Source organism: Sebastes umbrosus, chromosome 18 (assembly GCF_015220745.1).
Source record: "Sebastes umbrosus isolate fSebUmb1 chromosome 18, fSebUmb1.pri, whole genome shotgun sequence".
Classification (NCBI taxonomy): Eukaryota; Metazoa; Chordata; class Actinopteri; order Perciformes; family Sebastidae; genus Sebastes; species Sebastes umbrosus.
This window is the reverse complement of record NC_051286.1, coordinates 18,052,785-18,067,029: the sequence shown is the minus strand read 5'-3', so window position 1 is coordinate 18,067,029 and position 14,245 is coordinate 18,052,785. Positions and strand designations below refer to the sequence as shown.

The 14,245-nt window shown below is 40.4% G+C and overlaps 2 protein-coding genes across 2 annotated transcripts; both read left to right on the top strand.

Annotated features, from left to right (window-relative positions):
- The first annotated feature begins 227 nt into the window (after positions 1-227).
- LOC119477068 lies at positions 228-3,590 on the top strand. Its single transcript, XM_037750912.1, has 6 exons — positions 228-539; positions 640-906; positions 1,037-1,321; positions 2,524-2,622; positions 2,965-3,011; positions 3,100-3,590. The coding sequence occupies exons 1-6, from the start codon at positions 479-481 to the stop codon at positions 3,217-3,219; spliced, it is 879 nt and encodes a 292-aa protein (XP_037606840.1). The 5' UTR covers positions 228-478; the 3' UTR covers positions 3,220-3,590.
- Positions 3,591-6,968: 3,378 nt separating this feature from the next.
- vrtn (vertebrae development associated) lies at positions 6,969-11,414 on the top strand. Its single transcript, XM_037750910.1, has 3 exons — positions 6,969-7,258; positions 8,096-8,427; positions 8,531-11,414. Exons 2-3 carry the CDS (start codon positions 8,116-8,118, stop codon positions 10,289-10,291), a joined length of 2,073 nt encoding a protein of 690 aa, XP_037606838.1. The 5' UTR covers positions 6,969-7,258; positions 8,096-8,115; the 3' UTR covers positions 10,292-11,414.
- The last annotated feature ends 2,831 nt before the right edge of the window (positions 11,415-14,245 follow it).

Sequence of the window (14,245 nt, the reverse complement as noted above, 5' to 3'; positions counted from 1 at the left end):
GAATTTTTTACAGTGATTTCCTCTCAATCTAGAGTATATTTTCAGTCTTAACTGCAGAATCAAGGCTTTCATTTGCAATTTAATGAAGGTTACTGGACATAACGGCTTACAGCAATCTCCTATGAAAAGGGGCCTCTGTTTAAATGATCCCAAATACTTTTTCTTCTTATGAAATATAGTCTCTGAAAAAGTCAAGCAAAAAAAAAGTTAGTATTCCCTAAATATTCCTCTTTATGGTGACTACTTTTCACCAATGACAAAACTAAAACCTGACTTCAAACTATAGCTCTATTTGTATTGTTTGTATAAATGTTAAATCTTGTATTCAGAGCCACAATCACACCAATAGCTGTTAAAGATTTCCACATCAGCAGGTTGAGGATGTTGGCAAATGCAGGAAGTGGCATTTCTGTTCCATTAATGTTCAGGGTGACAACCTCAAGTGTACCTTTTCACAGAGAACAGACTTGCACACAGGATGGCTGGAATAGTTCACGTTGTGATGAGGCTGCTGCTGCTGTTATCTTTGATCACATCAGGTAAGTGAAACATTAACAACAATCTTATCTCCTAATAGTTTTATAATCTTATCTTGAACATCTGGAAGAGAATCTGACCCTATTTATCCTCTTTCACCAGGTGTAAATGGAGAAGACGGTCTGATATTGGCTGAGCAGGGCTTTGATATCTCAGTTCCATGTGAGGAAGAATCAGTCTGCCTTTATATATGGCAGCTCAGCACAAGCACCAGCGATTACATCGCTATAGTCCGTAATGGAGAGATCCAGACAGCTACATCAGAGTACGACAACTCAAAGTGCACTCTGGAAATCAAAGATCTCACAGCGGAGGATGTTGGACGTCATCGCTGCCAACAAAGGCCAGATTTCTTCTCTCCTCTTAATAGTGAGTACTGACTGTCAAGATTAAAGTGCTGTGTGGGTTGATGCACAATTTATTTCACCTGATAAAGCTGAAAAAGAGAAATCTCTGCTGTAAACAAAGAAATAAAACAAAGGTTTTTCTTTCCTTTCAGCTTCCCCTGAGTTAAACCTCATGTCTGGCAAAACATTGTCACTGCAGTGTATCCTCCTCACCTACGTAGAGGCGGGACATTGCTATACAGATGATCTGCACCAGGTCAGACTGGCGTGGGTGGATGAAGCCGGCACTGAGATACAACAGGACTCACAACACCAGATAAAACAGGAGTATCTCTGTGATATAACTCTGACTGTCCCCCTCCAAAGTCCTGATAACAGGAAGTTTAGGTGCCAGGCGACTGTGGGTGAACAAGTCCAGACTTCAGTGGAGTTCCCAGGTCTGTATGGTTGATCCTAGCCAGTATAGACTCCTATAGGTGTTGAATGTAAAGAATTGATAATAACAAATGCTATTTTCTTTGTAGCTCGTAAAGGGAGGGGAAGAGGATTGATCATAGAACTAGAACCTGACGATCAAGGTATAGTATTATTCTCAGCTTTGTCGCTCATATTGACCTTTTTTTTGTAAAGATATGTTCAATCACTACAAAACATCTCTGAATAGCCTGTGTAAAATAGTAATTCTACAAAGACAGCAAAAAATGTGTAACATTTTACAGTAAGGTAAAATGTGAGTAGTTACTGGGGAACGAATGAGGATCCTCATTTAATTTTTAATTACGGAATCATTAACTAATCATTGATTAAACATTACCTACTCTAGGTTATATAATCTGATCAGGAGTTACTCATTTACTAATGGTTCACCAGCAGTTAGTTCCTCATTCGTTCCTCAGTAACTATACTCACATTTTTGTGAACCTTATTGTAAAGTGTTGCCCAAAATTGTAATAATGTTCCAGCAAATACTTTTTGAATCTACTTTTTTATTCAGGGTTTATATTATCTGGATTATTGTGGAAAGCACTAGGCTACACGATTTGCGTATTGAGTTGCCAAAATATTAAAGGGGCACTAAATAGTTTCCAGTTCATTTCAATTTAAATGAATAAAATTTGATATTTTGGAAAACACACTTATTCGCTGTTTTTCCAAGAGTTCATTGAGAAGATTGCTACCACTCTCATATGTGTCCGTTAAAAATATGAAGCTGGAGCCAGGAGACGGTTAGCTTAGCTTAGCATAAACTAGGATAACCTCAGGATAAGACTCCAGGAAGTCACTGCACCCGGCTAAGAAATAGCCTACTGTACATAACCCCCCATAAAACTACAACCTGTTGTTTCTACATGTAGTTTTTAGACATATTGAAATACTACATGTCAATTCTTGAGATTTAAATGTTGCTGGTAGGTGATTTTGTCACCTTTTGACAGAACCAAGCTAGCTGTTTCCCCTTGTTTAGAGGCTAAGCTAACAGCTGTAGCCTCATATTTAGCATACAGACATCAATCTTCACGCCTATAGCTCTCTAAACTATTCCTTTAAGGTTGAGGATGATGATTTGGAGGACTTGTTTCAGCCAAACAAAACATTATTTGACGTGTTAAATGACTGAAGGCCCGATTTACATTTTCAGGTGGCAACCAGGACGTGATTGGCGCCGCCGTGGGGGTGGTTGGATGTGTGGCTTTGACCGCGCTGGTTGCAGTGTTTGTTGTGAACAGAAGAAGAACAAGTAAGTTCTCCTAAACTTCCGGAACCTATAGAAAGAGTCTGTTGAAAGCGCTACCATGGAAGATTGTCTCACACATATGCACACACTAATCCATACATATACCCAACCACTTCCAAACATGTGTCCATGTGCACATACATTCCTCCTTGCACAACTGTACTTTGTGGTCATTGAGGCAATCACTGTTCTGTTTTCACCTTTCCTAACATGATGGTAACTATTTTGCAATTGTAGAGTCGCATAAATAAGCTTGAGAAATCTACACCCGCACTGAACATTCAGTGGTTATGTGAACACAATTGTAGTAAAACATGATTTTGTGCATTCCTTTATTTATTTTAGACAGTCAGCTGCCAGATGAGTCTTCTTACACGACCAGCACCAACTATGTAAGGCAACTCTCTTTCAACAATACACAGAGAAAAATCTTTTGTGCTTTTGGTCATTTTAAAAGTTAATGAACGTGTGTGTCTTTAGGTTATGAACGCAGACGATGATGTGATCTACGCTGACATTATTCTTCCCGTTGATCCTCCTGACAGAGTGTGGGTCCTTGAGTGCGAGTCCACTGAATACGCCTGTGTCCGATACAAATAGTCTGCCGCTTTCCAACATATAAACTGCAGTGTATTGTTTCTTTGTTTGTGTGCTCCAACTGTGCTACTGTCATGTGTTTTAATACTGTGATTTGCTCCACACCAAATCCCATGTCCTGTAACTGAAGCTGGAAATGAGGTACTTTAACTACTAACTGGTATTTTACCCTCTGATTCAGACATTTTGCATTTTAACTTTAGAAAAAAAATGTTACATGAATTTTAATAGTCTACCTCAATATGTTTGACTTCTCTTTTTATATGGCAATTCATTCATCAGTGTATTTTTCTTGTATCTCTATCACTGAATCAGCATTAATTGTTATTCATGTTGTTTCTTTGCAAAACATGTATTCAGGTCTTTAATAAATCAAAAGATGACAAACTTGGCTATTAAGTCTGCAATTGTTTCATAGATAGATTGATAGATAGATAGATAGATTACAAGTTGCAATGTTTTGATTTTAAATAAAAATAATTGAGGTATTAAATGTGCATGTAGACGTGCAAAATGTGCACATCTACATTTATAAAACAAAACCTTAAAGTAGTTGTAGAGAGAAATATATTCCAATAAACTAACGTTGGTATAAACATGTGTTACATTTAAGGATAGTAGCCTATGTGTTCCTGTTCATGGTATTTTCCTGCATTATTTGACTGCACAATATCAAGGCCAAAAACAAAATGAAATGACAATTTGAACATTTTCCCTTTCAATAAATTCAGGCCAGCAGTAACTCTGTACAAAATCTATAATTAATAATATTTTGAATATTGGAAAAGGTGGTTAGACAGCTGTTGAATACAGCAGGTCTGTTTATTTAATGGTGTCCAAACCAGGTGGAGGAACTTGCAAGAAGTGGTGGCGGGAAATGTGGCTGAAAAAAAACAGAAACACGTAACCCAAAGAACACCGGATTTGTTGCTTAAAATCTCAACCAGCCACAGAGTATTTTTGAATGGTATTGTTTGTATTTTTTTTTGCATGTGATGGTGTTTTTGACATTTGGTGCAAAAAATCCAGGTGACCGAGCTGCACAGCCAAATACAGCACCTAGTTTCGGACACAAACCTGCTACTTTGCTTGTGCAAACATGCTGAATTAAATCTAGTGTGGAGCTGGCTTCAGTCTCCAGCTCTTTCTACTTTCCTCTGCCAGTACACACACAGTCACACCTGCACACACACACACAAAGAGACACACACACACACACACACACACAGCCACAGCAGGTGAGAGACTGCCGGAGCCGGTCCCAGTGTTGCCCTATTTGCATTTTAAATGCTCGCAGCCAGCCCACTACTGTGTTCACAGTGCAGTGCAGCACAGCTAATCTACACACCTAAGGTGTGTGATTGGCTACAGCCAAGAGTCTGAGGGGGTTGGAGAGATGGTGAGGACACAAACATTGACAAGAAAGAAGGGGGGAGATGAATAACGTGGAGAGGCCAAATCAGGATTAGAGGCCCTCGTTACATATCACATGACATGGTTCTGAATCATTTCATGCTTCGAAAACAGGACACAAAGAATGAAAGTGCCTTTTTTCTGAAATTGGTCTTAGGCGTTAAAGTGAATAGAAGATGAAGGCAAAGAGGGAATGTAAAAGAGCAGCAGCCATGAGTAAGATTTGAAATGCTTTAAAGGATATCAAAGTACATAAAATATCCCTGAACTCACATTCAAAGCTGAGGATCTGGGCATAATGTGGCATATTCAATATATTTGTACAATACTGAGATGGCAGTTGATTTCAAAAGCGATGCACTTCTACAAGGTCCTCTCTATTAATAATAAATTGTAAAAAAAAAAAAGAAAAGCTACAATGAAATCATTTACTAGTCTTTTAAAATGCAGATGGTTTCAGTGTGACCTCGCTTTCACTCTTTTGACGCACACTTTACTTGACCTCTCCTTACAAAACATGTCATCACCCTCATTTCAAAATTTACAGTAAATTTAAGGTAACGTCAATCTCGCTGCTTGTATTTCCACAGACCGTGACTTCCAAAACACTTCAGGTCAAAGCACGGCAAGCGAAGGAAGCTCTTTATCAAGACAGTCACACACATATTACCATACCTTTTAACAAGTGGGTGTCTATATGCATTTACTCAGCTTACAATGTCAGAAATACAAACCAAAGTGGTGAAATTGTGCCTGTTCTTTTGTAACTCCCCCCTCCACACACACACACACACACACACACACACACAAACTCACACTTTGTCCACCTAGCTGATAAGCTTTCGGGTCAAAGCCTTGAACCCCAGTGAACTCAGGCACCAGCTTGTCTGCCAAGTGCTTGGAGTGGACAGATCAGTCAGTGGGGGCCAAATGCTGCTGTCCCCTGGTGTGTGTGTGAGTGGGTCTACAGTAGTGGGGGGTTGGGAGGGACAGTCGCTGGGATTGTTGTGCATGTGTGTGGAACAAAAGGCCTTGATTACTGAAATCCTGCAAAAGGCACAGGAGTGGAGGTGTTAAATGTGATACAGTGGAGAAGAAACAAGCAGACCTGGAGCTTAGAAGCTTCATGTCTACACCCATGTCTGCACATATCCACTCTAATCCACAAACTGTCTCTCTGTAGAGAGCAGACTGTAAAGTATAAATACAAAAAAAAAATAAAAAAATTGTGGTGATTGTTAAAGAAAGTTTGCTGCAAAAGTTGTGATTGTTTTATTTTTAAATATATTGTTGTTGTTGTTTTTTTAGGATTTGAAGTGTAGGCTGAGAAGGAACCACAAAATCTATTTGAGAATAGTTTATTTATGAGGCCAAAATCACCCCCTGCACTGTAAACAATTGCTGTTAATTTACAACAGGATTTCAACAGTATTAACCTGTTATTGCTAAAAACAGTGCTTTACTGTTAATACAAAAGAAAACCTGTTAAATTACGCTCATGGGCCGTTTTTTAACTGAACTATAATGCATTCTTAAAAAAACAGCACTTGCTACTGCTGATCAACTGTCTAAAGTATCATCAGTAACAGTTTCATGCAGTATTTCTTTAATTCTGGGACCTGATCTGCACATGTGAGGCTTGTACATTGTACATGATTGTAAAATCAGTGAATTAGCTTTATTCTTCACTCACATGTTGTTATGGTTTGCATTCTGTGCTTGTAGCCAGCTATAGATAGACATTTTGGGAAAAGTGTCCACAAGTCTATTATAGCCTTTTTCCTAACAAGTACCTTTAATTGTATTTAGTGTGACTATTCCTATGTCTGTAACCTGCTAAGTCTATTCATCTAGGCAAAAAATAATGTTTATTAAAATGTATGTAAAAAATACAACCTAAATAGTGCATTAAAACAAATCAGTAAGATAATGTAAAAGAAAGGTGGAAAACAGCTATATAATGTATCTTTAAACAGTAAATTAACTGTAAAATACTGTGAAATTAATAAACAGTTCAAACTGTATTTTTCATTAACAATACAAAGCTGTAAAATTCAGCGACAGTATAATAATGTTATTTTACAGTAACATAAAGGCAACCCTGCTGTCCTTTGGTGCATTTGACAAATAACCTTGAAAGTGAACTGTTGACATCTGCAGTTGGCTTTGACAAAGGAAAAGCAAAACAATGTTGAGAAAACCTAAAAGCATCGATACCTGTTGATAACCTCCAAGGCTACTACACCTCTGTGCTCTCTGATGGCCCTGGCTGGCTCACACATTGGCTTTTGTTAACACTTCACATTGAAATTGACCCTGGCTGTAGTCTCCTTGAGGAGGAGGAGGAGGGAAGGAGGGAAGGGGGAGGGAAGGAAGGAGGTGTCTTTCGACTCAGAGACAAAAAAAAGAAGCGAATCGACGATTAACAATTTCCTGAAGGGAGGTGCTGCTTATCACTCCCAACATCTCCTCAGCTCACCGGAGGACAGGAGAGACACTCTGGAGCTGCTGCGCACACAATGGACTAAACCTCCCAGAGAGACATCAACACTATCAGCTGTGAAAAACCTCCTTTGAGTCTCTTTTTTTTTTTTTTTTTTTTTTACTTTTGAAGACTTTGGGCTTTCAGGTAAGACAATATTTGTTTCTAATATGGTTTTGCGCTGTGTAATTGGTTATATTTAATCATTTTATTGTGTTATTGTGGTTAATTGTAAGGGATTACTGATATAAACTTTACTTGAGCTGATTTAAACTTCACAGGTTCAGTTAAGTGATTAAATTAAAACAGAAACGGGTAAATAAATCACCTGAAAGCCTAAAAACAACACAAAATGAATGGGCAGCATAAAGTAGGTCCTGTAGGTAATGACTTTGAATTTGATCTGAATTAGTTTGGTTTAGTTTCATAGTTTCATAGTTAGTTTCATACCACAACAAGTCATACTTTGCAGCTATGTTGCAGTTAGACAAAAACACACACACACACACACACACACAAACACACACACACACACTATCACTGAATTGTACTGGCTTTTGCTTGAATGTAATTTGTATAAGGCCTATAAACACAGCCATGGTGTTACATTTTAAAAAAAAAAAAAAAAAAAAAAAAAAAAAAAATTTGTGTCTAAGAGGTGAGTGAAATTGTTTTAAGTACATTTTATAGACCAGTTTGAGGCTTAATAGTGTAGGAATGAATCTAGTCAGTAAAGTGGGAACATGTGAGATGTGTTTATTTCCTTCTGAGACAAAGCAGCACTTTAATTAAGCTGCAGCTGTTGTTTGAGTGTGGATAGGACCACAGTAATCTACATAATTACTGGTAACAAAGGCACAAACACATTTCCTCAGCAGCATTTTTCTCTATTGTTTTATATCAGTAAAACTTCTCCGAGTTTCCCTCTCCTCCTCCACTATCTTGAACTTTTGTTCACCATCTCTTCCTTCTTCTTCCCTCCAGCTCTCATCAGATCACCAGGCATGATTCAGAGGAAGGAGGTGGTGTTGTCTGTTCTTGGGGAGCTCCAGGAGGCCACGGAGAGCTCCGGCCTCGCCGCCTTGACCAGAGTGGCCCTGGAGGTGGACCGGGTCCTCGCTCCCTTCCGGCTCCCGGAGATCCCCTGTCGCGATTTCCCCGAGTGGCCGGACGTGGATGACACGGCTCGTGGACTGTACCCACCCGATGCACCCTTGGGCCTCCTGCCTCTGAACTGCGAGGGAGAGGGCAACCTGCTGTTTGACGCAGTTAGCATGCTGTTAGTGGGCAACACCGGATTTAGCTTGGAGCTACAGGTGAGTAGTGATACATACTCTTGCACTTATCCATACGGACCCTTTCTAGCTGTTTGTATGCGCAATTTTTTAATAATAACTACATTAATATTGTCCCCCACAGGTACGGACCGTAGTGGAAATGGTGCTGTGGAAGAGATACTACCTGTCTGGGATGATCGACTCAAAAATGATGCTTCAGGCTGTTCGCTTCAGCCTCTGTGCCGAAGAGTCCGAAGACATGATAAACCTACCAGCAACCGTCTTGGAGGCCATCTTCGACGCAGACGTCAAAGCGTCCTGCTTCCCCGGCTCCTACGCCAACATGTGGCACCTGTACGCGCTGTCATCGGTCTTGCAGTTCAACATCTACTCCATCTACCCCATGTTCAACCTCAAGATCCGGCCCTATTTCAACCGCATCATACGTTCGCGGACCTGGCCCAAAACCTGCGAGAATCTAACCCTCCACGTCATGTGGTCCGGCGAGCTGCAGTCCGGGTCGTTGTTCAGGCCGAACCACTTTGTGGCACTAGTCCGAACAAGTGACCTCACGTCCGGGAGCCCAGAGAGTGAGCGGAGGGCGTTGCCGACCGAGCGCGAGGAGCTGCTGAACCGGGAGTCGCAGCTTTCCTACCCGGGTCTGAAGGACAAGTACAACATCACCAAGAGGACCTTCTACCGCTGGAAGAGGCAGACGCAGGAGCATTGCAAAAAGTCAGCTGCCAGGTACGAGGCAAAGTATTTCCTGCAAGCCTGCTACTTGGAAGGTAAGCTCATCCCTCTGCACCAGTTCAAAGAGTTCTTCCCTGAGATCTCAAGGTCGTCGTACTACAACTGGAAGCACGAGCTCCTGAAATCCGGAGGACACTTCTCTACCTCGTCGTCGACAGGAGAGATAAGTCCTGGGGAGAGCACAGAGCAGGAGGTTTGGTCTTCGCCTGAGGCGAAGCAGGACGAGCCGGACAACCATGACAGCGTGGCCGGTATGTTCGGCCTCGGCCTCGGCAAGCTGGATATGGAGCGGGCCCAGAATTTAGCTCACATGCAGGAAGCCAAACGCTGTCTGCAAAGCTGCATCGCCACAAACACCTCCTTCCCCTTCAGGATCTTCAAGAGAAACTTCCCGGGGATTTCCAGATCAACATACTACAACTGGAGGAGAGAAGCCATGCTGTTCGACAGAGGTTACAAAGGCAGCGTCGGCAGCAGCGAAGACAGCTCGGATGCAGACAAAAGTCCGAAGAGTCTGTCGCCAGTCCTGCCGAACGCCAACCAGCCTTTTGCGCCCAGAGCGAGAATCTGCAGGCGAAAACACAAAAGCTTCATGCTGGCATACATAAGTAAAAAACAGCTCCGAGACGCTGCAAAGCTGCTTGTCCAAAAGTCCAAATGGTCCCTGACGAAGTTCAAGCTCAAGTTCCCGTCCATGTCCTCTTGTTTCTACTGGCTGTGGCACAGCGGTCAGAAGCGCAAGAAGAAGATCGTCGCACCGAGCGCAGTGATCAACCTCCCCGAGAATCTGCAGAACACCACCACAGAAAACAAGATCATGGAGAGGGGGGTGGAGAGTCAGCACGTGCTCCCTTTTGTCCAGAGTCCTAAATATGTAGAAATGCCCTCCTTTGACCCCCCAATTTCACACAGCACAGCAAAGCTGCCCCTTCATGTCAAGGCACCCACAGATGAGCAGATGTTTACGATGGATGTTGTGGCTCTGGCCAACTTCAAGGCCAAGGCCAAGCTATTCCTGCAGCAACGCTTCGAGGAGAAATCCTTCCCCACTTTCAAAGAGTTCAGGTCCTACTTCCCCTTCACCCCACGCTCCACGTACTACATGTGGAAGCGAGCTTTGCATCACGGGGTGTCACTGGTTCAGGGATAAATGCACAATGCTTTTATCTAGTAAAAAAAGGGCTTTCAGGAGCTACACGAAAGCTCAGTTGAAGAACTTCTCAGCTACAGAAACCAGGTTACTGTAAACATACTACCTATACACGTTGTTGACTTCGTGTTTTCATGTTTTAAGAGATTAAGTACTCTGGTTTAGCATCTAAATGCTCCTTCCTCTGCCCCACCACCACCACCACAGCAGCTCATTCCTCCCTCCTGGACATTTGCACGTGTGTGAAAAGAATCTGAGTCGTGGGTCAGTTTAAGCCCTGCATGTTCCCTCCAGGCAAAAGGCAGTTCAAAGCTGTTGTTTCATGCATTTTGTTTGAAGTCGCTTCTCCTCCATTTTCCTTTTAATCCTTGCTAAGCATTGTACTCAGGGTCCTTTATTTTAAACCGTAGTAAGATTGTTAATGTTTAAATGTATGATTTTTTTTTTTTTTTTTTGTCAATGCTCGTGATATTGATCTGTGAGATTCCTGGTGATTTTATGTTTTTTTTTTTGTTTTTTTTTTAATTCTTTGAATGTAAAGACAAGCCAGTATTTGAGTTTACTCCTCCTTGTTCAAACATCCTCTGCAAACAGGGTTCCATTCCATTTTTTATATTTCTACCTTTGATTATTAAATGTTCAAACATTTCATACACCAACTTTTTTGGTGGTTGTCTTAGTGTTATGCCTATTTTTTACTTCTGGTGATGAACATTATATATAAACTGTGAGTTAAGTCACACTCCCACTGTATTTGCACTGATATGGTTCCCATGACGCTGTTGAATGTATTGCCTTAATCACCCTTTGGTTAAGTTTTCCAACAATTTTATTTTTGTTTACATGGTTTATTTACTTGAAAACTGAATATAAATGAAGATATTTTATTTTCCTTCATTCCAAAACTGCCTATTTTGCCTTAATAAGCTACATTTGCCTGCTGTTTTTCAGTAAGATTGAAGACAAACGAGTTTCATAACAACCCTGAATAATAGATTCCAGTTTACGTTTGTACATATTTATTTTTTCTTATTCATTACGTGTCTAAAATTGGTACTGTTGATACTGGCAGCCTGCTTTATAGTCAGTCAGGAGGTTGTATATCAATAAACCATTGAAAAGTTCTCATATCACGAGGTATTTATTAATGCTGCTTCATTAACACGGGCCGTGCCTAACAAATTGATAACGCACCAGTTTGTTTTATGCTTCACAATATCTAAAACTGTAAATCATCTCTGTAATTATCCCAAATCAATTGGTCTTCCTTCCAAGTCAGCGAGCCCCTCGTTCTGAATTCTGAAGTGGTGCCAATAAGCACTTCTAATCTTCTGCCCCATTGGCCGCATCTTGATTTGATTCTCTGGTGGGATAAATTGGACAGTTTAACACATTAGCGGCAGAGGTCTGCAGTACGTTGTGACCCACAAAGGACATGCCGGGCCTTACCTAGTTAATTCACGTTGACAGCCTGTGTGCTTTACAAATGATAGAGGAAAAAAAAAGGAACAAAATCAGTTTGTGTAACCGCATCCAAACGTGCAAACAAGGAGGTCAAACCGAGCCAGCGGCTAAAGAATAGAAATGAGCTTTGAGACCGGTTTTGTGTTTTTTTTGCTCAATGCCTTTTTCTCTATTTAGCCATTGTGCTTATGTTAATGAAGGTAATGATCAAGAGTAGGTGGGATGGAGTACAGAGAGAGGGGGGAAGGGGTTAATTGTATGCATGGGGATAGAGGTGTTGGAGATAAGGCCAAGAACATCCAAGAGTTTAGGGGGAGGGAAAGAGTGGTGGAGAGAAAGAAGGGGGGAAACCAAAGTTTTGATCAGGCGATACCAGTCACTTATGTAGAGTTTTCCTCGGTTTTGATCTGTTTGATTATACATGTCTTGAACAGAAAAGCTCAGTGAATGTGAAGTTGAAACTTGTCAAACTTGATCCTGACATTGGCACATCAAGTCTGAGGATCAACCAAAAGCAATTCATTTTTTCAAGGTGAGTTATTTTTCTAAAGAGAGAGTTGTGGAGCATGTGCAAAATCATAACAATACCAGAGTATTTCTTTTTTTAAATCATGCATCGGTTTAGCCTGTATTGAACTCAACTGGTATTTCTTCAGCTTTGACTACAGACTCTTTTTTGTTCCACCATCCCATTTGAAATGCCAGTTAGAGTACAATTTAATGGCCTGACTTCAAGCTTTTTTTTTGTTGTATTTTTCCTTGTCTGGTTTAAAGGATAAGTTCCCATTTCTCAAGTTTGTCTTCTTAGAGTCCTTGGTGGCTGTGATCATTCCTCCTGTCCATCCTGGCCATGGAGAGATCCTTTCCTAATGTTATTCCAGTGTAAGAAATGGGGGACAAAATCCTTGTCCTGTCCAAAAATGCAATACTTGAACCATATCTTCTCAAGTTTTAGCCATTTTAATGTGACATTTTCTCCTTTGTTTCCTTGCTGGGCTGCTTTGGAGGGGAAAAGAAGGTTTTTCTTTACTTAAAAAGACTAGAAGCTTGGTAGATCCCCACTTGTTTGTGTAACTCTAAGACTTTCTAAGACTGCTGAAGCATCATATTAGCTTTAGCTGAACTTTTGGGTTACATTTTTACCTAATGCGAGGAGCATTGGTGGGTGTCGCTTCAGTTTAAAGGGGAAGTTAATAAATCCACGAGTATGAAGGCTTGTCAGATGCCAAAGCTGATCTCTGACTCTGAAACAGGATTTTACAACTCTAGAAAGTTATAAATATTTTATCTTTATGACAACCATCACAAGGTAAACAGTAGAAATACTGCATTCACGTTACAAAAAAATGTGAACCCACCCTTTAAATGCTCTGGTAAAGTTTAGAGCTCGATAATACCATGTTAAAATTGCTCAATCAAAAGTTATGGTATAGGCAGTGCTTAATTAGTAGTAATTGAATGTCATCGATACAGCCAGAAATATACTTATAAAATGACTACTGTATTTGGGATCATGGTGAAATTCCATTAATGTCAAAAAACAATATAAACAATAATATAACAATATATAATATACCTGCTGCCACTAAATTCAATAAAATACAGCACTTTGTTTAACAGCAATATACTGTGAATTAAGTTTATAGTAAGTACTGTAAAATCAATAAAATAGAGCAATGTACTGTAATTCTGTACATGTATTATTACAGTAATATACTGTAAAATAGATTACAGTAGGACTGCTGTAAAATTAACAGTAAACTGCTGCTGACCCTGCTGCCAGTATTTTACTGTAAATCTACATGACAGTCTACAGTGCATATATGAAGTAAGATTGGATACATAATTTGTCATAAAACCAGATCATTCAATAGCCATATGTTTGCTGAAGTTTTTCTTGAATGAATATGAACTATTTGCAGGCAATTAACAACATTTTAAACTTAAAAAAAGTTTTATTTCAATATCAAAGACTCGTGTAATCTGTGTCTTAAGACTCACCGAGGTAACCGACCTTGGCATGAGCAAATATTTGCCTGTTATTGTTTGCCATCTCCGTCTTCATTACTGTAGGAAGGGAGGAAATCTCACTGGCACCGAGCTACTCTACATTGTTTGTCTCAAAAATAGCATGAAAATAATGAGGGTTGGCAGGTGGGAGCGGAAGTCTTCAAGGATTAGTGTACTGCAGTTGGTTCAGAAAGACAGAGCGGTAAAGCAGAGAGGCATCTCAAGGATGCCAAATATTTTCCGTAAACAAAACAGACCTGTGAGACTCTCTGTGAGGTTTGCGGTTTGCTGCCAATCAGCCTGTGATAGGAGCTGTGGTATATGAACTCAGAAGAACTCTGAAAGTTGACCTCAGTGTGGGTAAAGTGATGAAGGTGAAGGCAATTTCAGACTGAAATATGTGTTTTTAACTCACAACTCCTCACTCTAAACTGAGCCATGTCTACATTACTAGAAGTGTAGCAATCCCACATGTGTTTC

Coding starts and splice junctions, on each gene's coding strand:
- LOC119477068 (XM_037750912.1), top strand. CDS start 479: ATGGCTGGAATAGTTCACGTTGTGATGAGGCTGCTGCTGCTGTTATCT. Junction 907..1,036: donor TTTCTTCTCTCCTCTTAATA/GTGAGTACTGAC, acceptor CTTTCCTTTCAG/CTTCCCCTGAGTTAAACCTC. Junction 3,012..3,099: donor ACACGACCAGCACCAACTAT/GTAAGGCAACTC, acceptor GTGTGTCTTTAG/GTTATGAACGCAGACGATGA.
- vrtn (XM_037750910.1), top strand. CDS start 8,116: ATGATTCAGAGGAAGGAGGTGGTGTTGTCTGTTCTTGGGGAGCTCCAG. Junction 8,428..8,530: donor GATTTAGCTTGGAGCTACAG/GTGAGTAGTGAT, acceptor TGTCCCCCACAG/GTACGGACCGTAGTGGAAAT.